The sequence below is a fragment of the Alexandromys fortis genome, unplaced genomic scaffold (assembly GCF_014885135.2).
Source record: "Alexandromys fortis isolate MF-2015 unplaced genomic scaffold, M_Fortis_MF-2015_v1.1 scaffold_9, whole genome shotgun sequence".
Lineage (NCBI taxonomy): Eukaryota > Metazoa > Chordata > Mammalia > Rodentia > Cricetidae > Alexandromys > Alexandromys fortis.
The window spans coordinates 14,447,983-14,475,976 of NW_026067892.1; the positions used below are offsets into that span (position 1 = coordinate 14,447,983).

At 39.3% G+C, this 27,994-nt stretch overlaps 1 protein-coding gene across 5 annotated transcripts in view; it reads right to left on the minus strand.

Annotated features, from left to right (window-relative positions):
- Nucleotides 1-4,665: 4,665 nt before the first annotated feature.
- Jmjd1c (jumonji domain containing 1C) overlaps nucleotides 4,666-27,994 on the minus strand; it is a 165,386-nt gene continuing 142,057 nt past the window's right edge. For all 5 annotated transcript variants that reach the window (XM_050142652.1, XM_050142644.1, XM_050142637.1 and 2 more), the window contains 14 exons: nucleotides 27,420-27,572; nucleotides 24,926-25,015; nucleotides 24,239-24,366; nucleotides 23,730-23,940; nucleotides 23,051-23,265; nucleotides 22,178-22,456; nucleotides 18,842-19,010; nucleotides 17,979-18,069; nucleotides 17,231-17,361; nucleotides 16,783-16,905; nucleotides 13,254-13,393; nucleotides 11,270-11,446; nucleotides 6,017-6,148; nucleotides 4,666-5,543 (listed from right to left, as the gene is read on the minus strand). In XM_050142652.1, the coding sequence (XP_049998609.1) occupies nucleotides 5,454-5,543; nucleotides 6,017-6,148; nucleotides 11,270-11,446; nucleotides 13,254-13,393; nucleotides 16,783-16,905; nucleotides 17,231-17,361; nucleotides 17,979-18,069; nucleotides 18,842-19,010; nucleotides 22,178-22,456; nucleotides 23,051-23,265; nucleotides 23,730-23,940; nucleotides 24,239-24,366; nucleotides 24,926-25,015; nucleotides 27,420-27,572 (2,129 nt within the window). In that variant the 3' untranslated portion in view covers nucleotides 4,666-5,453. The remainder of the gene's footprint in view (nucleotides 5,544-6,016; nucleotides 6,149-11,269; nucleotides 11,447-13,253; nucleotides 13,394-16,782; nucleotides 16,906-17,230; nucleotides 17,362-17,978; nucleotides 18,070-18,841; nucleotides 19,011-22,177; nucleotides 22,457-23,050; nucleotides 23,266-23,729; nucleotides 23,941-24,238; nucleotides 24,367-24,925; nucleotides 25,016-27,419; nucleotides 27,573-27,994) is intronic.

Sequence of the window (27,994 nt, forward strand, 5' to 3'; positions counted from 1 at the left end):
CTAGGTAGGGTGAGGCACAGTGTGGGCAAGAGGTCGTTCACTAAATCATTCTAGAGCAGTGGTTCTCAGAACAACCTCCCCAATGCTGCCACCTTATTTAATCCAGTTCCTCATGTGGTGACCCCAGTCATAAAATGACTGCTAAGTGTAATCTTCCTAATGTTATGAATTGTAATGTCTTAAGTGTCTGATAGGCAACCCCTAAAGGGGTCACGACCCACAGGTTGAGAATCACTGTTGTAGATGGTTGCAGTGAAAGATGGTCACTGTCATAATCCTTCAGTGTAACTGGTGACCCCAGGAAGTGAGTCCTATAATAGCACTAGGTCATACTTTAGGTCTTCCCTTTAGAAAACACTGGTGGCCAATAGTGCCATCTGGTGGACAAAACTAGTTTTGTGTCTTCCAGCATGCAAAGGGTCTGAGGCCTTGGCAATCTTGGGGTAGGACACAAGGCCTAGTATGCTAGGCAAGCCCTCTGCCACTAACTGTACCACTACCCCTCCTCCCCCAAGTCTTGCTTTCCTAGTCTAGAACGGATAAGTTTAAGAACGAAATGGGGGCTGGAGAGTTGGTTCAGCGGGTAAAGTCCCAGACTGACAAATACATTTGTTGGGAGCAGTGAGACCCCAGATCCTGAATTTCTTGTAAACAACTTTTTCCCCCTGATCTGAGTGCCTACAGCTGCTCTGAGCACGAGACCTTCAGGAGTTCCTGATGGCAGGAGAGTGGTTTCTGGTGGGATTGGCTGGGGCGTGGCTATCTCTATATAAGCTGCCCCTGAACACAATAGAGCATTCTCGGGGCTTTCTGAACCAGCGTTTGGAGGTCGTGTGTCGGTCTGTCTCTGCCTCTGTATTCTCAACCTCCAGCCCCTTGCCCGAAGCTTGCGAACTGGGTTCGAGCGCAGAAGAAGGGAAGTGAGGCAGCCGCCATGGAGCCATCGGCCAGGTCAGACATTCTGAATCTTTCCCGGTAAACCACCTCGTGGTGCTACAAGAACCAATTTGTACGAATTGTCCTCTGACCTCACACACACACAAACATGTATAATTTAAAAAAGGAATGTGAGGCACCAGCAGGAACTGAGGGCTTGTCCCCTCTGACTTCTGTGTATGTACATGGGGATTTTGCCTGCATATTTGTCTGCACCATTTGTTTGCCCGGTGCCCATGGAAGCCAGAAGAGGATGTTGGATCCCCTGGAACTGGAGTTAGAAAAAGTTGTGAACTACGGTGTGGGTGCTGGTAAGTAAACGCAGGGTCTTCTGGGAGAAAAAACAGTGCTACTGGGCTGAGTCTGGAGCTTTAGTTGAAGAAAGGGAGGAGGGATTGATTATATGAGCAAGAGGAGGTCTGGTTATGATTGGGAAAAACGACAGAAACAGTTGATGTGAGCTAGTGGGAGCTCAGGGACGCTGGACTGACAGCTGGGACTCCCGCATGGGACCTTACTAAGCCCTCTGAATGTAAGTGACAGTTGTGTGGCTCCATCTGATGAAGGTGGGGGATGGCTGGCAGTGGAGCTAAGACTTACCCCTGGTGCATGAACTGGCCTTTTGGAGCCCATTCCCTATGGTGGAATCTTGCGCTCAGACTTGATTGGGGGGGAGGGCCTTGATATGCGAGAGGAGTGGATGGGGGAGGGCAGGAGAGGGAACTGGGACTAGTGTGTAAAATTTAAAAAGAAAAATCTTTAAAGATTGAGTCTTCTATCTTTCTGGCCATTGACCTGGACCTATTTTGAAGGGGAGGAGGGCCTGAGACAGGGTTTCTTTGTAGTCCTGGCTGTCCTAGAACTCCCTCTAGACCAGGTGGGCCTCAACTCGGATGCCTGCCTCTTCCTTGGGTAATGAGACTAAAGGTGTGTGCCATAAATTCCTGGCAACCTGAACTTTGAAGTTTTGCTGCCTCAATTGAATCTCAAGGTACCTGGGGGATAAAGTGTGTGTGCGTATGTGAACTTTCGTTTAAAAACGAGGTCCAACACTGGGCAGTAGTGGCGCATGCCTTTAATCTCAGCACTCAGGAGGCAGAGGCAAGTGGATCTCTGTGAGTTCGAGGCCAGCCTGGTCTACAAGAGCTAGTTCCAGAACAGGCTCCAAATCTACAGAGAAACCCTGTCTCAGAAAACACACACACACACACCACCAACAACAAAACACCAAGGTCCCAGGACAGCAAGATGGTTTAGTGGGTAAGGGTGCTTGCTGCCACCCCTCATGATCCTAGTTTGGTATCTAACTCATGGTGGAAGGAGAAAACTCCCACCACTTGGCCTCTGACTTCCACCCCTAAAGACAGGACAAAGGAAGTGGTGTGAGACTTATCCTAAGAAGCAGCTCTGACCTTCCCCACACGGAGCCCATGGGGGGTGTAGCTGCCTTTGGCCCCAGGACTGAGCTCTTTCTAAGACAACACACACATAAAGGAAGCATCTAGGATAGCTCGTGAATGACGGCTTTTTTTTTGTGGTGCGGGAGTCACCACACAACTGAGATCTGACTCAACAGCTGATGTCAGCTGGGAAAACCTCCCGAGCCAAGATTGGAAATTCAAATTTCAATGCAGCTAGTGACTGGCAATTTGTTTAAATCCCCTAAGGGCATGAGATGAAGCCCAGTATACCTTGAGTTCCAACCCTAGTATCACATAAGCCTAGTATGGTGGTGGTACAAGCCTACATCCCCACCACTCACACCAGGGCCTAGCAGGAAATTACAAGCTCAGGGTCATTGTAGTCTGCACAGACGTTTTGAGGCCAGCCTGGACTTAGGAGAACCAAAGTACTCTGAATATTGTTCACTACGGCATTAAGAGTGCTTGCCCCCCAGATTTTAATTAGATACATTTAAGCCTGTATATCATGAGCTAGAAGACAGCATACTGACAAAAGGGTGCTGTGACCTCAGAATACATGGCAGCGAAGATATGGACACCCGCGCTGAAGTCTCAGGGTAACAACTACCATATGGATGTGATCACTTTTATAAAAGCCTCCCGGCCTTGATGTTTTCTCTTTTAAAGATACTTGTGCACACATGTTCATACCGTGTTTGCCGAGGCCAACTGTCTCGGATACTCCTTTAAGGCAGGGTTGCTACCTGAACATGGAACGTGTTTATTTTTAAGATTTCTTTTTTTTTATAAGTGTAGGTACACAGAGGCCAGAAAAAAACTGTAAGATCCCCTGGAGCTAGAGTTATAGCTGGTTGTGAGCCATCTATGTGGATCCTGGGAACTGAACTTGGATCCTCTGCAAAGCAGTATGGGCTCTTAACCTTTGAGCCATTTCCCCAGTTCCCGGAGACTAACAACCGAAAGTGATCCTGTCTTCAATTGCTAGGAGGCTTTATTTATCCCACGGTGCTGGGATGAGCTGAAACAGTTTCCATGATTACAGAGCAGGGTTTTTCTTAACTGCTAATCTAGGTCTCCAGTTTGTATATTTAGAAAATCCTCACCATCACTTTACATAGGAAATGGACACTGTAAGATATATATGAGGAACAGAGCCAACCAAAAGGCTAGAGTTGAAATGTGGTATTGCTGCTTGAGATGCTAGGGAGACAGTTCTGTTCGTCAAGCTGCTAGGCCAGCACGAGGACCTGAGGACACTAAATATAAATCCCGCTCATAACAAGCTAAGTGGTGGGGCCGTCCTGGGAGACAGAGATGAAGATGGACCCTTGAGGCTTCCTGGCCAGCCATGCTTGCCCAAAATGTCACACCCAGGTCTCAGTAAGAGAACATAACTGACGAGAAAAAGGGGTGGGGGCAAAAACTCATGGAATTGAGGCACATTTGAGAAAATGATGTAAGTACAAAGCTCACATGTAAAATAGTCTTCAGTACATTTTCCTCCTAACTTCTATCTCACTGGTTCTTGTACCAGATGCTGTGTGAGAATGCTCTTGTATACTGTAAAGATTTGTCACTTGTATTAGTTTAATAAAACACTGATTGGCCAGTAGGCAGGCAGGAAGTATAGGCGGGGCCACCAGACTAGGAGAATTCTGGGAAGAGGAAAGGCAGAGAGTCAATTTATCAGCCAGATGGAGAGGAAGCAAGATGAGAATGCCTTACTGAGAAGACACCATGTGACGTGGCCAAATAGGTAAGAATTAATAGTTAGCCGGTTGAGGTGGTGCATGCCGGTAGGATTTGCTGAAGGAGGCAGAGGCAGGAGGATCACGAGTTCAAGGCCAGCCTGGGCTATACAATTAAAAAAAATTGCTAGTTAATTTAAGTTGTACGAGCTAGTTAATAATAAGCCTGAGCTATCAGGCCAAACAGTTTAGAATGAAGATAAGCCTTTCTGTGTTTCTTCTGGACTGAATGGCTGTGGGACCAGGAGGGACAGAAACTTCCACCTACGGCCAGAAATAGGTACCTAATGTGAAATGAGTTGCTTAGACTCCTGCTGGCCCTTTTTACCTGGGTAAAAAGTGTGTCATAAGCAGGCCACATTAAGCTTTCTTCTCAATAGCCAAAGATGTCAATGGAGAACTACATATTCCACCAGCAAAGTCTGCATCAAGCAACCAGTTGGGACAGTAAAGAACGACAGAAACAAAACAAATCTGGCAGGGCCACACAATAAGGGGCAGAACTTTGCTTTATCCCAGCAGTGTCAGACCAGAGAGGGAGAACCAGAACAACAGGCTTCTTGATAAAGTCTTTTAATGGAAAATGTAAAACCCCTTTCAACTGTAATGTACAAAGCCATATGTAACACTTGCACTTTAACAAAAGCAAGCCAATGTTTTAAAAAAATACATCCTTAAATGTATATATGTATATATTTACATAGCATATTAAGTTTAATATTTAGCTTTAAAACTTCACATAAATTTTACCAAAATGAGACAATTTTAAATAAATTACACCTTTTGAAAATGTTTAATTGTACAGTCAATAGCTTCAACAAAATATTGAAGTGTCTGAGTTTAGTATCTACTTTATATACTTTCTATTTTACACATTTTACAATTATTTGGCAGTAATTTTCTGATTATGACATGACTGCTGTGCAATCCAGCAATTTTCCAAACGCAGGCAACAGCTGGTGTTTATGTCCTAGTCTCACAGTAACTGTCTCAATGTAGTGAAAAATATCAGTTATTTTATTAAACTGTACAAGAGCACATTTACACTTGATCAACAATATAGCATAGATTTTTTTTGTTTTGTTTTTTACCAAAAATAAATACATCATTTTAAATCTGGCATCTTCACAAACATCATATACACTATGATACAGGGGCAGCTGTACTGGGCTGCCTTTAAGTTTAGCTTGTTTTATAGCTAGCACTGAATCACAGGGGCCGTGACATAATGCTATACTGGTATGGTGTCAGTAGCAAGTAATTACTACAAAGAGAATTTCTTGGCACTGATGGTTTAATGGAGCTCAAGTCAGACCTATTGTCACTCAAGGGGTTCCAACCACACTTAAGTGTCCTCCATATCCTCTACTTCATCTTCATGCATCTTCAAAGTTCTCACCATTTCTTTGACTGCATGATATAAGATATTCTTAACCTGAAAGAGATGGTATTTGCAATCACGTGAACTGGGGAAGAATTCACAAAGGACAGCTGCTGGATTAAAAACAAAATTACATATATATTTCAAGACAGGATTTCACTATCGCCCAAGTGAGCCTCAAACTGAAGAGCAATCCTCTTGCTGCAGCCTCCCTAGTGCTGGGAATATAGAGCATGCACTATGTGCTTGCTTAAAAAGCAAAATGATAACTTTAATTTGAAGGGAACCGAGGAGCATCAGTGTGCCCTGAGTCCAGATTTCAACACCAATCAGTGAGCTCAGTGAAACACATGCTGATGTTGACTGGGGCATCTTAGTGTGTTAAGCAGGCAGCAGCTGCCTAAGCTGGGATGCATACATCCTGTTTTCTGAACATAAAAAGGCAACAACAAAAAACTAACAAAACAAAAAACCAAACACAAAAATAAAACAAAAATCTGGATCTCCTTGGAACAATCACTCCTTACCTGTAGTTTATCATCATAATTGATTTCCTCTTTCAAAAGCCTCAGTTCCTGCGTTAAATGAAATGACTGTACAAGATGTTCTGGGGAGACAAAGTCTTCAGTTACCTGAATACAGCTGTGAAAATTCTGTACCTATTTCAAAACAAAACAAAAGTGAAATACAAATCTTAGAATAGAAGGTCAGAATGGAAGCAAAGAAAAGCCAGGCTGTCTAAAATGAATAAATACAAAAGACAGTTCTGCCAGAGAATTTTCCCAAAACATCAAATGGATTTCAGAGCTTAAGACCACACTTTAATGAGAAAGTTATGTCACCAAAAAGCTTCATGTGAAGTGACTTTGTAAATGAAGTATTTTTAAATGATAAAAACAAATGACTTTTCCAGGAATCCTTTGGAGAGGCTAATATGATCCTAAATTATCAATATTGTGTAGATGGGCTTTCAAAATGCATTATGTTAAAACCCTGCTAAGGAGAGGCTGTAAGAAGCACTCGATCTGTGCGGTTGTTACTCCCATCAGTATTAGTTCTTAGATCAGAGAATAAAGAAAAGGAAATGCAACTTTACTTCATTTGCTAGGCACTGGGGTCGGAACTTTAGTTTCAGAACTGATCTAGATTTTTTGTTATTTGTGCCTTTGTTTAAAAAATTAGCCAATTAACAAGACCCTCTGATCTCATGTGACTTTGGTTTAAGTTTTTCAAAACAGTTTCTCTTGGTTGACTACATGGTACTCTTCAGGAGCCAGTCAGCACTGAATCATTTGCTTAGCAGTCACCTTCTGCATGTCCTTGTTCCTAACAACTGCTTTCTCTCAATGATCTGTATAACAGAGAAGGCCCACGTGGATCTAATTTGAATTTTTTTTAAATTGTCTTTAGTTGTCTTCAAAAGGTTTTAAAATGCCATAAAAATTCCTGGGAAAGGAGGAATAACTGAAAAACTAAGCATTTACATTTAGTCTAATTTTTAAGTTTGCAAAACAAATTTAATTGGAAGAGTGAGATGAAGCCGACAGTAAGTGGGAGATGGAGACTGTGGGAGAGAATCTAATTGATGGCAGGGTGATGGGGTTCCAGAGGGGCTAGAATTCCTCCTCTGGACGTATGACCACCTGAACAGCTGCTGAAGTCTGCAGAGTTGTTTAACTCAAGGACTGTGCCTCTATGGACAAGTTGGTAGCACCATAAAGTAAGCGCTCTGTTTCTGTGCTCATTAGGCTGCTGGTTCCTCTGGAGTAACAGTGGGAGCCTCACAAGTGCAGCGTGTCTGTACAGTCTCACTGGGTCTTCCTATTGTCTGCAGAACAGATGCTCTATTCAGAACAGTGGACTATGGATGAGATGCTCAGCTCCTGTCCCAAGACAAATCAGCCAAGAAATGGCAAGTCAACAGGAGCCCAACTCCTGTGCTGTCTTGTCTAACAGATGCTTTACACTGCTACATTAACTCTCTCATACCAGCTATATCGTCTCCAATGCCTTGAGTCTCCCATGTCTTATCTGGGCGTGCTGTGGGGTGAGTGAGTCCTTCAGGAGTCTTAGCATGTTACCTTTTGGTATGTTTAGCTCTAGCATGACCTAAAATCACTCGTAGCTCCCAAATTCTCATTTAGATCCTTTGTTCAATATCTTGTTCTTTACAGTTTCTTCATCCATCATCCTTGTGGTTTCTCCTTTAGATATTTTTTTTACCCATGGCATTTCCTTGAGTTCTTTGCATTATTAGTCCAAGTTCTGGGCTTCCTTGGGGACACTTCTGCCAATCCGTCTCTCCTCTGAACAGCTATCCTTTTCTGTTTCTGTGCATGTGTTTACCACGCTAGGCTGAAAACTGGGCATCTGAACATTACCATGATTCCCTTGCCTCAAGGTTTGGTGTCACGGGTCACTGAGGACTGCAGCCGTCCTTTAGCCACTCGGCAGAGTTTCTGAGAAGGTTCTATTTCTTGCTGCGCATGGTCAGGAAGTCTGTCCTGTTTTTTTTTTTTTTTTGTTTTTGTTTTTTTTTTTTTTTTTTTTCCAGTGGCCAGCTGTGTGCTGACAGATTTCCTTAAAGAGACTTTCTTCTTAAAACAGCCTCTTGGCTCTTCTGAGCTGTGTCACCTCCCAGAGCTTGAAAGGGCTATGTCAGCTTTGCCAATTTATGGCTGCTTTAGAATGTTTTCAGACTGCCAACTTTTACTAATGCCTACAGGATCGCATGTGTTTCTGAACAACCCTATGTGGTGTATTTTGCTGAAAGCTTGAGGGTTAAAGAGGATCCAGTTTTAAAGCAGAATACAAAAGAGCTTCCCATTCCACTTATGCCTTTTGTTTGCCGTCTGAGTCATTAATCATGAGCTTTTCATGTTTATAGTCCAAATGTTATTTAAGAAAGGATTCATTATCATTATTTGGTTGTTTCTGAAAATGTTATGTGAGGTTTTGCCACACATTTCTTCTGGTCATTCGAATGCAGGTAATTTGTACCCCCCCCCCCCAAAAAAAAAACCACAGGTTTTCTCTGTGTAGCCCTGCTGTCCTGGAACTCACATAGATTCATCTGCCTCTGCCTCCCGAGTGCCGTTATTAAAGATGTGCGGCACCACTACCCCAGCATGGCTGACAACTCTTAAAGACATCATGAAACCACTCACTATAAATGCTACAACAGTATAGTAAGCTAAGCATGATGTTAGGGCAAACTTATTAATAAAGATTTTCTGTTCAGCTTTTTTCTTTTGATTCTTTCTCCCTGTAGTATTGGGGGTGGAAGATTAAGCCTCATAATCTAGGCCACTGCTCTGCTGCCTAGTCTCAATTTTAAAGGCCATTCAGAACACTACAATGGAGAAAAGTGAACACTAGAGATGAAGCTCTAACAGCTCTGTCTAGGTAGGTGGATAGATATAATTTCACATACTTTGGTTTACAAACACAAACAACTTACCATTTTAGAGTGGGCTTTACAAAGGAACTGTGGCCATCACACTTCCAGTTGCTAAGATAAACTGCCCTGCACTGTTTAAATGCTGATATCTCCTAGTGTCTGTCCTACTCACTGCTGAAGCCAGCACAATATGCTGCTTCCTTCCCAGCAGTGCTGGCCCCGTGATGCAGTGTTACCTCTATCAAAGTGTAGTCCCTAGACTACAGCGCCATCACTATCGATTGTTGGAAATGTGAAAGTTCATGTTCCTCTTCTACCTGCCTTCTGAACAATCAGAAAAACTAGGGCTGGGGTATGGTCCAGTAAGAAAGCACTCTGGGAACTGGGCAGGAAATCACTGGACATCTGAAACCAGCCTGTCTAAACAACAAAATGATATCTCAACTCTGTCCTTTCCTTTATATCCCATAGCTACCCTCTTCTAAAGACAACAACAAACACCTGGAAGTAGCAAGGGCAAGAGAGAAAGCAGAGAAAATAAAATAAACATAGCATCAATGTGAGGGAAGTTACTGCCTCTTTACAGAACAATGGGAGTTTCTTAAATTTAACCATACCTTTTTCACCTGCCCAGGCAAATGCGATTTGCCAGTATTGACCTAATGGGGAAAGGGAATGTTCACACAGAAGGCTGTATGTAAATGTTTACATGTATCAATTGCCCAAACTAGAAACAATCTAAACGTATTCCAGTTGGACAGATAAAGACTTAAAAAAATATTTCCTATGTCACCATAGTTCACTAGCAACAAAAACGGACCACTTGGTCTATACACTATGGATGAATCTGAAATACATTGTAAAGAAAAGCCAGACTTAAGCTGGTGGTGGTGGTTCAACCCCAGCACTCGGAAGGCAGAGGCAGGCAGATCTCTGTAAATTCAAGGCCAGCTTGGTCTATAGAGCTACTTCTAGCACAGCCAAGGCTACAAAGAGAAACCGTGTCTCAAAAATCCAAAAAGAAAGAAAGAAAAGCCAGACTTAAAGAGTACACGCTGAGGGCAAGAAAGGTAGCTCAGCAGTTAGAAACATATACTGCTCTTAAAGAAGATGTGAGGTCACTTTCCAACACCCATGTCAGGTAACTAGGTTAGTGTAAGCCTACTAGTAACCTGTAATCCCAGCTCCAAGAGGAACTGATGATGCCTCTGGCCTTGTGGGCGCCTATACTCATATATCCACAGTTTATAAAACACACACAATGACTCCATTACTATTTATCTATCAGAAGAGGTCTGACTGTAGTCCGGGCAGGAAAGGAAATGATAGAATCCTCCTTTCACTTTCAGAGTGCAAGCCTGACAGGTGTGGACATCACACTGAGTACAATGAAATGGCATTCTCAGAAAAGCAGAAGGTAGAGGCAGAAGAAGCACAAGTTCCAGGTCATACGCAGTAAGCTACACAGTAAGTTCCAGGCTAGCCTAGGCTACATGAAACCATGTGTCCCAAAAAGGAGGCAGGGAAGAGCTGGAAAGAAGGTTGGACAATTAAGAGCAGCTGCTTTGCTGCTCTCTGGAGGACCTGAGTTTAGTTCCCAGCCCCAACCGTAGCTTACAACCACTTGTAACTCTAGCCCTGCTTCCACGGCACCTGTTCTCACCTGCTCATACCATTACACAGAAATGTATACTATAGATATTAAAAGTTGTATCATAACCATCTGCAGTGGCCACTTTAAGAAAACTTAACGTTGAAAACGGGTGTGATCACACACACCTGTAATGCCAGTGCTTGGAGTCAGAGGCGGCAATACCACTTGCAGTTCAAGAGGAATCTCGTTTGCAAAGCAAGACTCCATTAAATACCGCAGAACTTGGAAGGCTGACAGAAGGCAAGTGTGTCTCAAATGACTGAAAACAGCAACTACCACCTTGACAGTTAGCAAACTAAAAGTGTAAACAAGGACCAGCAAGTCCTAGTCTCTATAATCAAACACAAGTCTTACACTATTCTACGACAGACAGTTTTCTTAAAATAATTTACATTTGAGTACAAGTTAGCTATTGTCTGATGAGGCTAGAACAAATAAATGGCATATAGGGCTCGGAATACCAATCAGAAGCAACTGAGATTAATATCTCTAAAATGAACACAAGACTATAAGAAATATAACCATTCAGTAAATTTTCTAGGAAGTTATAGTAGAAAAGTAATTACTTTAGATTTCAAACACTATAAATACCATTTCAATGGAAATACAATAATGCTGGTCATTTCCCTACTTTACATCTTTTATTTTTACCTATACACAGAACAATTCTTTTCCAAAATTAAGTCCTTCCGAGGACAGGAGTATTAGAATTACATAAATGTGTACCTGATGAAGTGTTCCTGCTGGCAAAACGATGGCATCACCGAGAAACTGAATCAGAGTGCAGGCTCTCACTCCGTGCTCCTCAAGCAGCCTCTGGCGGAGCTTTCTGTTCACATACCAGCTTTGGTCCCGGATTGGATCATGCTCTGGTAGAACTTCAAGGCCTTGTTCTTTTGAAATCTGATAAAATGAAAATATGCATACCAACTTAATGGAATTGAAAAATCTGAGTTAAACTTATATTGGTCTTGTGCTTGCATACTCTTAGGAAACAAAGGCACTGGCTACTTTTGCAGAGGACGTGTGTTTGTTTCCCAATATCCACATGGCAGTTAACAACCATCTGTAACTCCAGTTCCAGAGAGGCCAATGTTTTTCTTTTGGTGTCCCCAGGCAAACCAAAAACACCAATGACTGTTAATAATAATAATAATAAGAAGAAGAAGAAGAAGAAGAAGAAGGAGAAGAAGGAGAAGAAGGAAGAAGAAGGAAGAAGAAGGAAGAAGAGGAGGAGGAGGAGGAGGAGGAGGAGGAGGAGGAGGAGGAGGAGGAGGAGGAGGAGGAGGAGGAGAAGGAGAAGGAGAAGGAGAAGAAGAAGAAGAAGAAGAAGAAAAGGCTGGGCTGTGGTGGTAAGAAGTATCTTTTAGCTTAGCATTTATTCTAGAGGTCGAAGCATCTGGATCTCTTTGGGTTCGAGAGGCCCACCTGTTCTACATAGTGAGTCCAGGCCAGTCAGAGGTAGAATAAGAATCTGTCTCAAAACAACAGCAACACTAAAACATCCTGCAATTATTCAAAAAAAAGTCAAGGCTATTCAACACCACAGCTGTTGGTAGTGCTCATGTCCCTTTCCACCACTGTTTTCTACTGGGAGGCTCTTACCTATTCGGTTTCTTCCTTACATTTGTTTCCTAGTCACATAGATGAAGAAAACTACTTGTCTTTTTTCTCTCTAAAGTCATGTGTATGAATTTCGTAACCCCTTAAGGACACGTACAAAGTTTTAGACTTAACAACCTAACCCTTCAAAAATCTAGTTCAAAGAACTGTTAAAAGTTACTATAAAAAGCTGGATTTAAAAGGCACAATTATCATGTATCAAGTTAAAGCACTTTTAGGCATTCTGGTATATAGGGGCAATTTGCAAGGACTCTTCACTTCACATAGGTCACAGAAACATTATTTAAATCTTTTCAAGAAGATGAAAAAAATAAGCAACAATAGTGATTCCTTAAATCCTTCAAACCACCAAATATCATTTTATTACTTATTTTAGTCAAGGGCACTCCTAGCAAGGAGCTATTAGCAGCTGATGGCTTTTTGGGAAGAGTCACTTGTCTTTAGTGGTGGTCACTGGTGGGATGCTCATGGCCTATTGCATAACATTATACCCATACAAATGTGTGTAGCATGAACTAGAGTTGCTGGGTTATAAAAAAGAAAAGAGTCAACAGTGGTGATGCACACCTTTAATTCCAGCACTCAGGAGGCAGAGACAGGTAGATCTCTGAGCTCAAGGTCAGCCTGGTCTACAGAGTGAGTTCCAAGACAACCAGTAATACACAGGGAAAACCCTGTCTTAAATGCCCAACCACAAAAGGCAGCTAAGGAGGGAGATATGTGGTGGAAAGGGAGGAGATGGAAGGGGGTGGATATATATGTGAAATTTTCAAAGATTAAATCTGTATGGGTGTTCTCCCGTATGTAAAGTTGTGCACCACACGTGTGCCGGTGCTCAGAGGCCAGAAAGAGGTCTTTGGATGATTATGAGATGCCATGTGGGTGGTGGGAATAACCTGGGTCCTCTGCAAAAGCACCAAATGATCTTAATTGTTGAGCCATCTCTTCAGCCCAACATAAAGGAGCTTTTGGAATCAATAAAACACTAAAAAGGATCTAATACTGCAGAATGCAAAAAACAAAAAGTAGATAAATAATTAGTTCCTATTCAAAGTAAAGGTAGGGTTCTCTGGAACCTCAATTATACCTTTTGAAGAAATTCCCTTATCGTGTCAAGATCTTTTCCAGCATAAATATGCCACAGAGCACCAGGCAGTTCACTCGAATCCTTTAATCTTTTCCGTAAAACATCATCCAATTCTTCTTCTTCGAACTTCTTAAGTATTCCTGAAACACAGGGAATTATTTTCGATTGGTCAGTAAAGACTAACAGAGAGCAGGACTCACTAAGGCTGATTATCAGAGCAGGAGATCTTTTGCCTTGCCTCATTTTTTTTAATGGGCACGGGGGGGGGGGGGGGGCATGGAGCAGGGTGTCTCAATAGGCAGCCCAAGCTACTTGCTATTCAACAAAGTCTGGATTGCAACTCAATATTCTCTTGTCTCAGCTTCTAGATAAAAGCATGTGATCCCACTGAGGGGCTAGGACCAGCACTCTTTAAAACCAGTTATATATCCAAAACTGTTGGGGGAGCAGAGCCCCGAGCTTGAAACGCCTGTGTCCACAAGAAGAGAAACAGTGATTTCCCATGAGTTTGTTTCTGAATCAGAGAATCTCTACTTTAGAGCTAAAAAATTAGTTTCAAAATAAACAACATCTTCCCTCTCTCAGTGGTGGTCTGAACAATATAAACTCAAGGCATATCTTAACCTACAAAGTTATTTTTGACATTTATTATTTAGCTTCTCCAACTACTAAGACTGATAGGAACCATTGCCTTAAATTTATGTTTGAGCTAAAAGTTTGAGTGAAATGAGTAAAAAGGCTTAGTTATATGAGTGGGTTTGCTTAATACTGGCTACTAATGAGAAGCATTCTGGTTAATTTCAGTGGGCAATCCTAATTATGGTTAATCTGTTATCATACACAAACTGATTCAAAAAGCTATGATTCTAAGGAAACATCAGATAATCCTTGTCAAATGTTGGCACATGGGATATCACTGTGTAAGGAAATTTGGAAGAACACAAAAGTATTAATTCTAGCCATTTTAAGTGTGAAGATTACAGAAAAATTGTCCGTGTTGATTAGAAAAAATTTTTTTTGGTTTATTTTAATGTGAGTGCCTATTGCCTCGGAAGTTAAGAGGGCATCGGAGCTGCTGGAACCGAAGTTAACAGACAGTTGTAAGCTGCCATGTGGTTGCTGGGAACTGAAGTTGGGTCTTCTGGAGCAACGAGTAAGTACTTTTAAAAACTGAGCCATCTCTTCACTCTGTTTTCTATATTTTAAATATTGTCGACTCCAAAGGATGTATCAGATGTTTCCTAAAATCTGTGATGGCAAAAATCTTCATAATATTCAAATCTGACTGCAGAGGTTCATTAATTCAAGCATTTATTAGACATTTAGCAGATTAACAAGTTCATGTTCAGGGGGCAGGGTTAAAAATTCAGGATTTCATGGAATTCTGGAAAGTCTTAATAAAAGGATATATCAGATATTTCCTAACACCTCTGACAGCAAAATATAATATTCAAATTTGGCTGCAAAGGTATCTTAACTCAAATATTTATTAGACACTCAGGAGAGTTAACAATGGGGCCCTTTTTCTTGGGGGAGGGTTAAAAATTCAGTACTTCATGAAGGTCTTAATAAATCTACATAAATTAAAGACATCAAGAGACTAGTTCAATTTTTGATGTTGGGTAATACAAAGTTCCCCCCATTAATAAAAAAATAAAGAATAAAATTACAAGTTTATCATCAAATTTTTTCCTTCTTAAGGTTACTTTAAAAGTGTATTTTAAAGGTGTTCTCAATAAAATTATAGGTTGGGCCATGTATGGTGTGCATTCTTGTAATTCCAGCACTTGTGAGGTGGAGGCAGAAGGACTGACATGAACTGAAGACCAGTCTGGGCTATACAGCAAGCACAAAACTAGAGAGAACAATGTAAGCAATACATTATTACCTCAAGCCACCACCACAACCCCGTAACACAATAAATAAAATTACAAATTTCAATTAATAATTGGTATTCTTAATATTCCCACTTAAATTTTACAAATCTATTTTAATTTCAAATTTTATTTATTTCTGTTTCCTGAGATGCTTAATTATGAATATAATCCTAAAACATTCCGTGAGACCTATAAAATGATTAAAACCCTCAGAATTATTTTTTAAGGGTTTTTTTTTTTTTCAAGAGTGAAAATGTTAGGAACAGGGAGATAGGGATAAGGATGAGTAACAGAATCGTGTTCTGTAGGCCATGAACAAACAGTACCTTAAACAGCAGACGTTAAGCTCCTCACAGAGAAAAAGTGCTGAAGAGGACATTTAAACACAGTAGAGGGGCCGCTGTTTCCACAGCTAAGAGTACTTCCCTTTCTAGCAGAGGACCTAGGTTTGTTTCTCTTCCCAGCACCCACATGGCCACTTTTACCTCCAGTTTCAGTGGATCCCATGTATTCTTTTGGCCTCTCTGGGTACTTCCATGCATGACATGGTACACTTATATAAAGGGAAGCAAAACACTCATACACAAATGAGCAAGTAAATAGATAAATAAATAATAAATGAGTAGAATGACACACAAAAGAAGCAACTGAGTGCAGTGTCACAGATTTAGAACGCATATGTAATCTAAACCAAAAGCTACCGTTTTCTGTATTAGAGCTGGGACTACAACTTAAATGTGCCAATGACTCTCTAGTTCTATGCAGAACTGGGTTGGGGGTACTTCATGATAAGTCAGAAATACTCACTAAGGACTTAAGTAATCAAAGCCTTACAGTGTTGAGCAAGCTGAGATCATATACTGCTGTCAAACGCACACAAAAATACAGTGCATATAAGATTGACTTCCCTACCTCCAACAGCTCAGTCACTCAACTGCAGATCTAGTCTGAGCTATAGACAGGACTGAAAACCAAACTGAAAAAGGTACGTCTGTGACTATAGCACAGTCTATTCAAAACCGAGTCCAAACTGTGAAGAAATGACTGAATTTTCCAAATATGTGTCAGTGAAAGCAAGAGACAGAGAGTGCCCAACAGGGCAAAGAAAGTGTGTGTTCTGAGGGTAGCAGTAGCAGAACAACTGAAATTATTGAGGCAGTTTACTTCTCAGAAGAAAAAGCTTGAGAGTCTGCTCTTATTCTTACCTAACTGCAGCATCATCAATTGAGCAAATCACCTACTTTAAAGAGAAGTCATGGAGAAAAGTTAAAGAGCTATGACTTTTTATTTAAAAAAGGAGTAAGTGACTGACCAAGTTTTAGAACTAGAGAGTGAAAGGTAAAATATATGAACATAGAAAAATGTTTTTATTCTTCTGAATCATGTTAGAATCACAAACAGTATCTCACACCCTCAAAACCTGGTGCTTAGGCAGCACATGATCCCAAGTGAGTTTAATAAAATGGATTCATAAATATAATATTCAAAAAGCAAAGGCTCAAATAAAAATATTTACTTTTAAAATGACTCTTCTACATAATAAACAAGAAAAGCAGTTTTCAGGTAACAAATGCTAGAGCTTCCCACCCCCAAACTACTGGGTTAGCCCTGTAATCCCATGGAAACCATGGCTGCTCTTTAAGCATCTTTACCTGCTTTTGAGAGGACACCATTTCCTTTTGCTACACCAACATAGACCAGAATATTTACAACATCAGAAGCTTCAACGTGGAGATTTGTGGTTCCTATATCATGATCCTTAGCAGCAGCAACACCTGTGTGAGAAATGAGGCCTTTTATTCCAGAGTACTATATGCATCTATAAAATCTAGTCACTAAAATCTATCAATAGAAATGCCACACACAAAACAACACAATAAAAATACACAGACATGTTATAAGGAATTATTAAGAAGTACTACTTAAATATACTGGTTGTTAATTCCTATACTACTACTTGATATTAAAAAGGGTTTCAATAACATTATTTAAAAAACAGGCTTACTAATAGGTAAAAATCATTGGACAATTTGCATTTAGGCTAAAATCTGCTAAACTCCCATAGAATCCCAACTTCAAGAGAAATATAAACATACTTACCATAGGCACTGCACAACCTGGGTCCTAGATCAGGGCGCACAAAAAACCCTGGCAAATGGGAGGCCAAATTGAACTTCCCTTCTGGGTTGCAATATTCTGGTAATGGCAGACTTCTCAAAAAGTCTTCATATCTAAAGATAACAACATAACAAACAACATAGCTTTAATTTCTTTTTAAATACAGACTTGCATTTAAAGTATTCTGAAGTATAGCCTCCCCCCCCCCACGCCCCCAGGGAAACAGAGACAGGGTAGCAAGAGTTTCTTTGTATAGCCCTTGCTGTCCTGGAACTCACTCTGTAAACAAGCCTGGCATAGAGATCCACCTACCTACCTCAGCTTCCTTGTGTACTGCCCACCAAGAAGTACAAATTCTTAATTTGTGAAGAAGACTGCAATATCCTTCCCTTAAACTATACAACACCATTCTAGAACCAATCCCTTTAGAGTCTGAACTGGATTACTGTACAAGGCAGGCATAAAATATACATGATACTAATGTTTCAGTTATACTTCCCTAAACATAACAAAAGCTCCAGCAAGAGGAGGCCTACAACAAGACACTACAGTACCCTAAAACAAGTATTTCTTCAGGACAAAGTCTTACCCATGGATGAAACTACAGAGAACTTAGTTTTTGCTTTTTCGTTATTTATTTTTATGGAGGAAAACAAACAAACAACCTTATTGCTTATATTAATAGTTACTTATACTAGGAAAAAGCCCAGTTCATCTTCCCAAGTCATACCTTGCTGGCATCATAGTCTTGAAGTCTTCTCCAGATGGGCAGTCTTTCAACTTTAAAACAACCGTTTCTCCACTTTTGTTTTTCTGCCGTTCTACAAAAATAGTAGTTAGTTATATGAGCTATAATGTAGGCCATTTTATTCATGAAAGAAATGTGAATGGCTGTACACAGATGCTTCATGGTCTTTTTCTTCATGTATTAGTGCAGCACTGACACATTTTAGATTGCATGTGTGTGTCCAAGGAGGCTTGGATCTCCTGGAGCTGAAATTACAGGCAGCTGTGAGCTATCCAAAGTGACCAAACTCGGGTCCTTTGAAGAGCTGCCGAACTATTTCTCCTGCCTCAAGATCTTATTATGGGATACATGGCATTAATCATCTAAAAGAAATTGCTCTTTAAAATTACTTATATTTGTTAATATTAGTCTTACATTTATAGTTTTTAATTTTCAAAGTGTTTAACATATACTATATAATTTAATGTCCACAATTTTTAAGGGTTACCAAAAGTCCATAATAGGAAACACAGTTTAAATTATGTCAAAAATAAGGAAATTAGTTAGGACTACAGTTAGGATTATGAACCATTATTTTGTTTCTGCATGCTTTATTTTTTGTCTTTTATAGACAGGGTCTTATTTTAGTTCAACTGGCCTCAAATTCATGAAGCAATTGAGGATAACCTAGAACTCTTACCAAGTGCTAAGGATAGAGTTAAGTGTCACCACTCCCAGGGTTCTCTCTTTTTATAAACTGAAGAACAATGTAAATATGGATACTTCACAGGTGAAGAATTCAAGTTGTTTTAGCAATTAATCATCTTAGGGTTATGAGTAAGACAACAGTGAACAAAATAACTTACTTGAAATTTCTTCAAAACCATCCCAGAACTCCTTAACGTTGGCATTTGAAATAATGCTGTCTTTGCAGTTCAGGAGATCAGCTTGGTGGTCTCCAAAATCCAGACTAATTGACTCTGCCTTCCACAAGCTCATGTTCATTTTCTTATGCACACCGGAAACCACTGCAGGCTTATGAATAAACACAAATAGGTAACAGTTAAAAGACGCCTAGACACTTCAAAGCTTAAGTGTACATGCATTAAGTTGCAGGCCCTCTGGCAAATTTGTGAATATAAAGAAGACTACTTACAAATAGTTCTGGACTTGAAAAGATGCTTAAATGTTGAGTGAAAACAATAATGAGAGAACACCATGGCAAGAATGGTGCCACTTATCTATTTATTTGGCTCTTTTCTTGTTTTGACACAGGATGTTTGCAATGCAACACAAGCTGTTCTCAAGCTTCAGTTTCCTGGGTGCAGGAACTATCACATCTGCCATCACACCCAATAACATGGCATATTTGTATAGAAATTCTGATTGATAATAATTTTCAGAAAAGAAGTCTGAAGATTGCAATTATAAGTAGCAGAAATATTTTCGGAGACTACTATCTATAGGCAAACTTTTTATAGGTACTAATCTATTGTGAGTATGCAAGAAACGCATTAACACTTAAAAGTCAAGATTACAATACCGTATACACTGAATTTCTAACATTTAAAACACTTTTCTTTCACCTCTTCAAGAGTCCTGATAACTGAGCACAGTCAGGATACCACAATTTAAGGCTAATGATTGACTATAAATGAATCTTGTCTTTTAGATCTCATGAATTCAGATTTTACAACATTGTTGAACTGAGAGACCAGTAACTAAAGATTTACTACTTCTAAAAATCGAATAAACTATAAAAATATATTTGTTTGACTGATAAATTATTCGATTTTTATTCCAAATAATAAAATACAGTTCTATAATATAGAGAAATTATGAAACTATGACTTAAGAGTCTCTAAAAGATATTAACTAAGACACTTAAAATTCATCATAAAATAAAAGCCTCAATTTAGAATTTTTAACTACAGAATATTGTTTTAAAAAACTGCCCTGAGTCTCTTAGAACCTGGTCTATAAAATAAGTTTCAGGCCAGTTGAGGCTACATTGAGTTTGATTCCCAGCACTTAAGTAGTGGTTCACAAACATCTGCAACTCTAGTTCCAAGAGATCCAATGCCCTCTGCTGGCCTTCACAGGCAACAGCCATACAAGTGGTGCATAGACACATGCAAGAAAAACATCCACATAAATAAAATGTAAAACAAAACAAATCCACGATGGTATCTAGTTGAATGTCCCATTAGTTGTTTTTTTTCAATCAGTTAATAATATGTTCTTAAAATAGACCCAGATATTAATTACTGGTGGCAATTCATACACTAGTTTCTATACAAAAGCACTCTCATTAAGCCTTTTACGAATCTTTAGAAAGATAGCTAACTGGTATAGTAAAATAAGTCCAAGTAGAATTCTAACGCTATTATCATCTGACTTCCCAATCAGACCTCATATCTCTGGTATTATTTTCCTGTAAATCTGCTGCACTGTCAATTAAATTGCCAGTTGCAGCTATCCCTTACAATGCATGTTAAAATTCCTTGATATTTAAGAGCCTTTCATTGTGATTTCTTTAAGCTGTGTATTTCTTTACCCCCTCTTCTAGGTTCAGAACAAGCCAACCTAGTTACAGACTTCTGCAGTAACTAGTATATGTTAATTCCTTCCATACTAACTAGCAAAATCTCACTCAACTCCTAAGTAATTCACAATCACCTGTTTGAATTAGCACCTTGGCTTAGCCATTCTCTTTTCACTTTCACAGCACATTTCATAAAGTCCTTAAAATCTTTAACACATTCATAAAAATTCATGATTGTTTCCTATCAAAAAGTCCCAACATAAAATGAAGTGTTCAAAATTTCAGTTCAGCAATGGTAGCAGATTCAAAGAGACTCAAAGATACATGACACCAGTCTTGTGCATATGCAAAACCTAGATGGGGTACACTGGGGTTGTTTTGGACTGAGTGACCATTTTCACCAAATGGGATAGGTGACTTAAAGGTGGAGAAGTGCTGTCATAAAATGATTCTCCACTCATTTCTCAAAGCCTACTTAGTTTTAGGTTTTGAGATGTTCATTTCAATAATTGGGCTGGTAAGATGGTTTAGCTGGTGGTATAAGTGCTTATAGCCAAGCCTGATGCCCTGATCTCAATCCCTAGAAGCCCCCCAATGGTGGAAGAACTCCCTGAAATTGTCTACTAACATTCACATGCACACAGCACAGAAACATACGCATAATATTTGAAGCTAAAAAAATATAAGTGTAGTAATGTGTTCCAAGGAGGAGGAAACAAATTAAACAATATAATACCATTAGGCAGGTAATTAATTCTGTTCATGATTTTTATATTAATCTACATACTTATATTGCTTAATATCTAAGTCATATTAAGCATTAGCCAGAACTCTGATTATCAGGAAAATCTATTTTATTTGGGCAGAAATAAAAGAAAGTCTACTGAATATTAGATAAAATGGAGGCAAGGCATGGTGGTGCTTGCCTTTTATCCCAACACTTGGGGAGGCAGAAGCGGTTGGATTTCTGTAAGTTTAAGGTCAACCTTGTTTAAATAGTGACTTCCAGGATAGCCAAAGCTACATAGAAGAACCCGTCACAAAAATTCAAAAGATCTGATGAATTAAGTCAGGGTGTGCAGTCAGTGGAAAAGTGCATGCTTTACATTGGGCAGACCCTGGGCTTATCACAAACCTATAGAAGGTTTAAAAAAAAAAAAAAGAGTAACTATTTTTAAAATGTTTAATAAGCATTTAAAGGAGCCAGGCGATGGTGGCGCACGCCTTTAATCCTAGCACTCGAGAGGCAGAGGCAGGTGGATCTCTGTGAGTTCGAGACCAGCCTGGTCTACAGAGCTAGTTCCAGGACAGGCTCCAAAGCCACAGAGAAATNAAAAAAAAAAAAAAAAAAAAAAAAAAGCATTTAAAGGAAACACATCTATGTTTTCATCGGTTTAATACATTACAAATTAGTAAAAGACAAAACATAAATCAGAACAAAGAATTAAATTTTGTTTAACTTAATTTTAAATCTATTACTAATGCATTTCTACTCATTAACTAAAACTGTCTGTTAAATAATCTACTTATTTGTACAATTATATATATCTGGAAAAACCAGAAATCCAGAAAATAATAATTCTGGTAATTTGAAGTAGGTTTCCTCTTTACTCCTGCTCAGGTGCATGGAGAGTGTTAATCACTGTAGCACACTTACCTGTCCTTGTTTCCAACACTCTTTGAAAAGTTTCCAGTTATTACTATTCTTATAATCCTTAAGCCATATAATATGCTGGTCACAGATCCAAGAATGTGGTATATCACTATATAATTTATTGCTTTCATTCATGGCAGGTTTTCGGCTTTCTTTAGGTTCTTCATTAGGCTCTGATTTTACATTTATCTTGGCGGTTTTATTTGGTGGAATTTTGTTTTCAACAACTGAAGCAATGATGTCATCAAGAATGTTAGGCATAGTCCGTCCACTTTTGCCACTCTATTAAAAAAACAAACAATTTCTGAAAACATTGAGGACTCTAAATTTGGCAATGCAAGAAGTTTCAGGCTCTGAGGGAATTAGAAGTAATCATTCTGTTTTACAAATTAGTGTGAACTCAGGCAGAGGGAGTAAGGCTAAACCCTCCAAAGGGTTAAAACCTCCTGCTTTTAAAGAAAAGCAACTACAACATTTGATCTCTTTGGTAATTAATTTATTTTTCCTTTCACTTGATGAATAATTAAAACTTGCAAGTTTTACAGATATTTTTGTATAGGTCTGCTTTCCTCCACTACACATGTAACCTTCCAGTTGTAAAGAGTTATCTCAGAGCTCTCCTGCACTCCCAACATTCCACCCGAGAAAAGATGCAAGACTCCGGCTTTAAATTTTGAATTAGAATGAGACCACACCTAGCTATTTACTTCATCTGCATCTTTTCTGTTAGAACACAACTAACCATCAAATCTCTATACAAATTTAAAGCCCAAATTTAAAACCAGAGGCTGGAGGGATAGCTAAATGGAATGGCACCTGCATAGCATGTGCAAAAACCCCCAAGTCTAACAAACAATAAGTAGTTGTTATACTCACTGAGGCTCCCATTGAATACACTGGAGCAAAGGCAATGCCAGCGTCTGTAGAGCCCACTCGAAGCTTGCCAGCTGTAGTAGTCAGCAAATCACGCAGGGTTGAACCCTGTTCGTTGTTCTGGGAAGCTGGAGGTGATGCACTGTCATTTGGAGAGTCAGAGGCATCTTGTTCTCCCTCTTCTTTAATTTCCTTTTCAAGAGCAAATTCGTTGTTTTCTGAAATATAATTTAACAAAAATTGCGCAGATATTTAATAGTAAAGTATAGCAAAACCAGGTACCCTGCACTATAAAGAGTGAAAACCTGCTGTGGCACCAGTTCATTCACCCGACCACAAAGCAGATGAGTTAAATCCCTCAGAAGACTAACTTTGGATGAAAAGGTCTTTCTCGGTATCTCAGATTTGTAGCTGAGTGTCTACCTGCTGTGGATGAAAACAGTCAAGCACTAGCAGAAAATACTATTAATTTAGAAACAGAGTGTTCTGTTGGTTTTGAAAACTTCATAAATGAGCACATAACTAATTTTGATATCATCAATCTTAGGGAGGGCTGGTTCTTAATTAAAGAGGGCAAATACTTTCTTGATCCTAAGCTATAAAGCAAATTATTTACAGTTCATGCACAGTAAGTACACTGGTATACCTCAGCCCTTGAATACAAACTTCAACAGTTGGTTACCTTGTTTTTCCTCTCTGGCTTTTTGTTCCGCAAGATCAGCTAGCCAGTGCAGCGGTGACTGGGACTCTGGAGGGGTCAACCTGCTGTCTGTGCTTACACTTCCAGGGCTGCTATCGCCATTACTCTGAGATTTCTGGGGAGTGGTCTGCTGCTGAGACTCGGGCATGCACAGAGAACTTTTATTACTGTGGTTAAGAACATTCTGTAAAACCTGTAAGGGTGAGACAGTTGAATTTTCAAACACTATTTCCCCAATTATTCAGAGTTAAAAGCAGTCATTAAAAGACATTTACACAATTAAAGAAACACAAACCTAGAGCAAAACTTTTTTGGCTTTCTTTTGAGATAGTCCCACAGCATATCCCAAGTTAGCCTAGAACTCATTTGTGCAGTTACAGCTAGCCTTGAATTCAAAGCAATTCTGCCATGCTGGGTCATTTAACTGAGTTCCAAACACCGAAAGCTGTGTCATTTAACTATAGGCTGTATATGAATACTTTTGTACTTACTTGAGACACACCATTTATTGTAGGAAAATTTCCAACTTGTATGTTCTGTTTGTTAGTACAGTGACAATGGGATTTAATGCCATATTTTTCCCTAAGTACATGCATGGCATCAAGAAGATCTGTCAACACTGTAAAACAGAACAGCAGTTAGTAAAGAATACCACTTTCTTTAGTATGCTCGAGGACCTGGAACAGCAGAGTACTTGTGATTTCTCACAAGTATCTATTATTCAGTAATACGCTTCCAAATAGCACAAAACTACCACCACCCAAATTTGTATTAATTTCTTATAGTCTCACTATTAAGGTATCGGTATGCTCAAAACTTGTAGGAAGCTTCACTATATCCAAACTTTGGAATTGTTTCTGTGTGGTTTTCTATTCTGAGTCTAAGAAAGAACTTTTCCTGTCTTTATTAAATATAAGAGTTGCTATAATTTTGAAGACAGTTCAATTAGTTAAGACATACTTTTCCAAAAAAATATTTGCTTTTGGGGTGGGTGGGTTGGGGGTTGACCTGTTGTGTGCATAACCAAGGTTGCCCTCAAACACATGACAACCACAGCCTCTGAAATGCTGAGCTTCCAGGTACTCATCACTTTGGCCAGTAGACACAACTGGAGATGCTCTTCCTGTATCTAGAGCACTCAGGACCTATAATACAAAGTAAAACACATCTAGACTTACCAGAACCAGGTATGATTTGAGTTGGCATTAAATGTTTATGATCGTGAGGTTGTCCTTTCACACACTTCATCCAGGCATACAACTCTTTATCTGTAAGATAAGATACCTTGTTTTCAAGGAAATTCCTTTTTAAGTATAAAAGTGGTTTTAGAGTTACATAAAATTGCAGTGGCAGTCTTCTATTTTGCTTTATTCTATTTTTAAATAAGTCAGAAAAGATACTTAACCACCTGATGAATCTTGATAAAAGTACCAATTGACATAGTTGTGTGTAGTAACACTTTCTAAAATGACTATTCTTTGCTATTGTTAATATAGAGGTCACTTCTAATTTCTGATTCCAAACTGTAGTTGCTCTTCTTTTGACTCTTAGTTATTTTCTATGCATAAGAGATTATTCTAGACTACTTATACTGATACAAGTTTAAGGACACTGCTACCTTATTTTGCTACTGTTCAATAAACACTGATATGAGTCTTGGGATGAGCCCTTATCTAATATGTACAGGGCTATGGATGAAATAACTACCAACACGCAAGCAAAACAAACAAACAAAAAAGATCAACACTCTATAAAGCCAGTATTAATTGCTATTACTGATCTCAAAACAGGCTTCCTACATTGAGCTGCAATGTGAGGTATAGCATGGACATTACACATGCCTCAGAGAGCTTTAGGAATTTACCGACACAGGCAACTACTTACAGTGTGGATCTTAAGAGCTTCAAAACAAAATGAAACAAAAATTCAAAAAAAAAAAAACCATAAAGCTCAAGCAATTCAGCATAAATCCTAGAACTGCTTCATTAAAATCCTAGATTAAAAAAAATGAGATTAATTTTTAGTAAATAGACTCCAGAAGCATTCCTTCACAAGGCCTGAAAGGGAACCTATAGCTGGTGTTTACATTACTGTTACTTAAGTTGATTCACATTATGTAACAGTACATATTGAACCTACCCTCTCTGAGTTTTAAAAAAGCTTTTAATGGAAAAGTCAAACAATATACAAGGACTTGTACTCAGGGCACAGGTTATATACTTGAAAGACTAATAGGGTCTCTAACAAGTTTTATAGCGCCCAACTAGACAGTAAAATGGAAGCTAACAGCAATCCTATTTATTATAAACATTCCACCATGTTTAAAAGCGGGGGGGGGGGGGGGGGGGGAACTGTTATGGAGCATACACTATAACAATATAAAATAAGCCTTTAAAATCTGACAAAGGAGAAACAAAAGTCCCATGAACTGGACAAAAAGAACATGTGCCCTACCTCTAAGCTACACCACCAGATCCAAAGAAGCTATTTAAATGCCAAGGTGTAATTCTTAACATGGTTGTAACATTTTATTCACTTTTATTCTCATAGCCCAGGAAAATACAGTTCAAAATTTTCTAAAATGCCTATACATACTTAGGTCTTATTGGTAGTAAACAACATATAAGAAAAAGGTTGAGGGGCTGGAGAGATGGCTCAGTGGTTAAGAGCATTGCCTGCTCTTCCAAAAGGTCCTGAGTTCAATTCCCAGCAACCACATGGTGGCTCACAACCATCTGTAAAGAGGTCTGGCGCCCTCTTCTGGCCTTCAGGCATACACACAGACAGAATATTGTATACATAATAAATAAATAAATATTTAAAAAAAAGAAAAAGGTTGAGAAAGTCAGGCAATTCTACCAACAGGAAAAGACACTGATGCTAAGCCATGGTTCTTCCTAATAACCAAGCCTAGAACACTGGAATGACACAGCATTTATCCCTTCGACAGTTTCTAATCTCTACACTTCATCCTAACTTTGCCTATAACTAACTAATGGATACCATGACTGAATAGCTACTTCCTAAACAGTCTTACAGCACACCGTTGTTCTCTTTTTGAAAAATATATAATGATAAACAGGGTCTTATTATAGACCCTGGACTGAACTTGAACATGAGTCAATCTTGCCTCAGTTTCATGTGCAATAGTATTCTTTTTTTTTTTTAGTGGTGGAGACTGAACCCTCAGTCTTGTACATGTTATGCAAGTATACTATCAATAGTTACATAAAAGGCCTGTGGCAAGCCTTGATACATTTAGTAATTTCTTTTTAAAACTGTATCTTCAACTACATTAGTAAGTGAAATACTAATACCATTTTGTGTCTAAAAATTATGGACAACAGTTTCAAAGTCTGTTCTAGAAAGATTTATGGGGTAGCTGAATATATGGCACACACTTTTAATCCCAGCACTCAGGCAGGTGGATCTCTGAGTTTAAGGCTACACTTGAACTTATTGACTTAAGAAATTCTTCCTCATAATGGCTCTTCCCAGAGGGTAAAAGATGAAGACAGGAAGCTTCAATCCAAATGCAGACACTACCAAAGCGAGGCATTTCCTCTTCATTACCCAAATGTTGTGACTACCCACAATGCAACAAACCCACAACTAAGGAAGGACAGGAGTTATAGAGTATCTCCACTTAATCCCATTAAGCTATGTGCCAACCTCTAGAACTCTTCCTTTCCTTGGCCTTGTAACAATCCAAGCAAGCCACGAACCCACACTTGCGGCAGACCCAGTGGACATTAAACAGTGTGGCTTCACACGCGTCACACATCTCCCGGACACCTCGCACTGCTCTTTTCCAGGCAATTTTGGCTGAAATAGGGAGAAAGCAGCAGTTAAAGGCAAGCATATTGTCTAGTACACTTTTGTATAAAATACAACAAAAATAAAGATGCGACAATAAATCAATAATGTCTATGGCTATCTTCATGTAAAAACAGAGTAGATCCTTGTTTCTCTATTCTAGGACAGCCACAAACCAACTGTCCTCCTGCTTCCACTTAATGAGTATGAGGATTATACTCAAAAGCAGGGATCCTGAAAATGAGCACACTTCTTTAGAAGACCCAGAAAGAATCCTAAGTAAATATTTAAATGGCTGGCTTATACCCAAAACAGGGTTACTACCACGTGTGTAGTACTGCATGGCTGGTGGGATCTGTGGCCTTAACCATTGGATAGTAAGCACTCATAGCCCTCTTTTCAGTTATGACACAAAAATACAATGTTTCTAA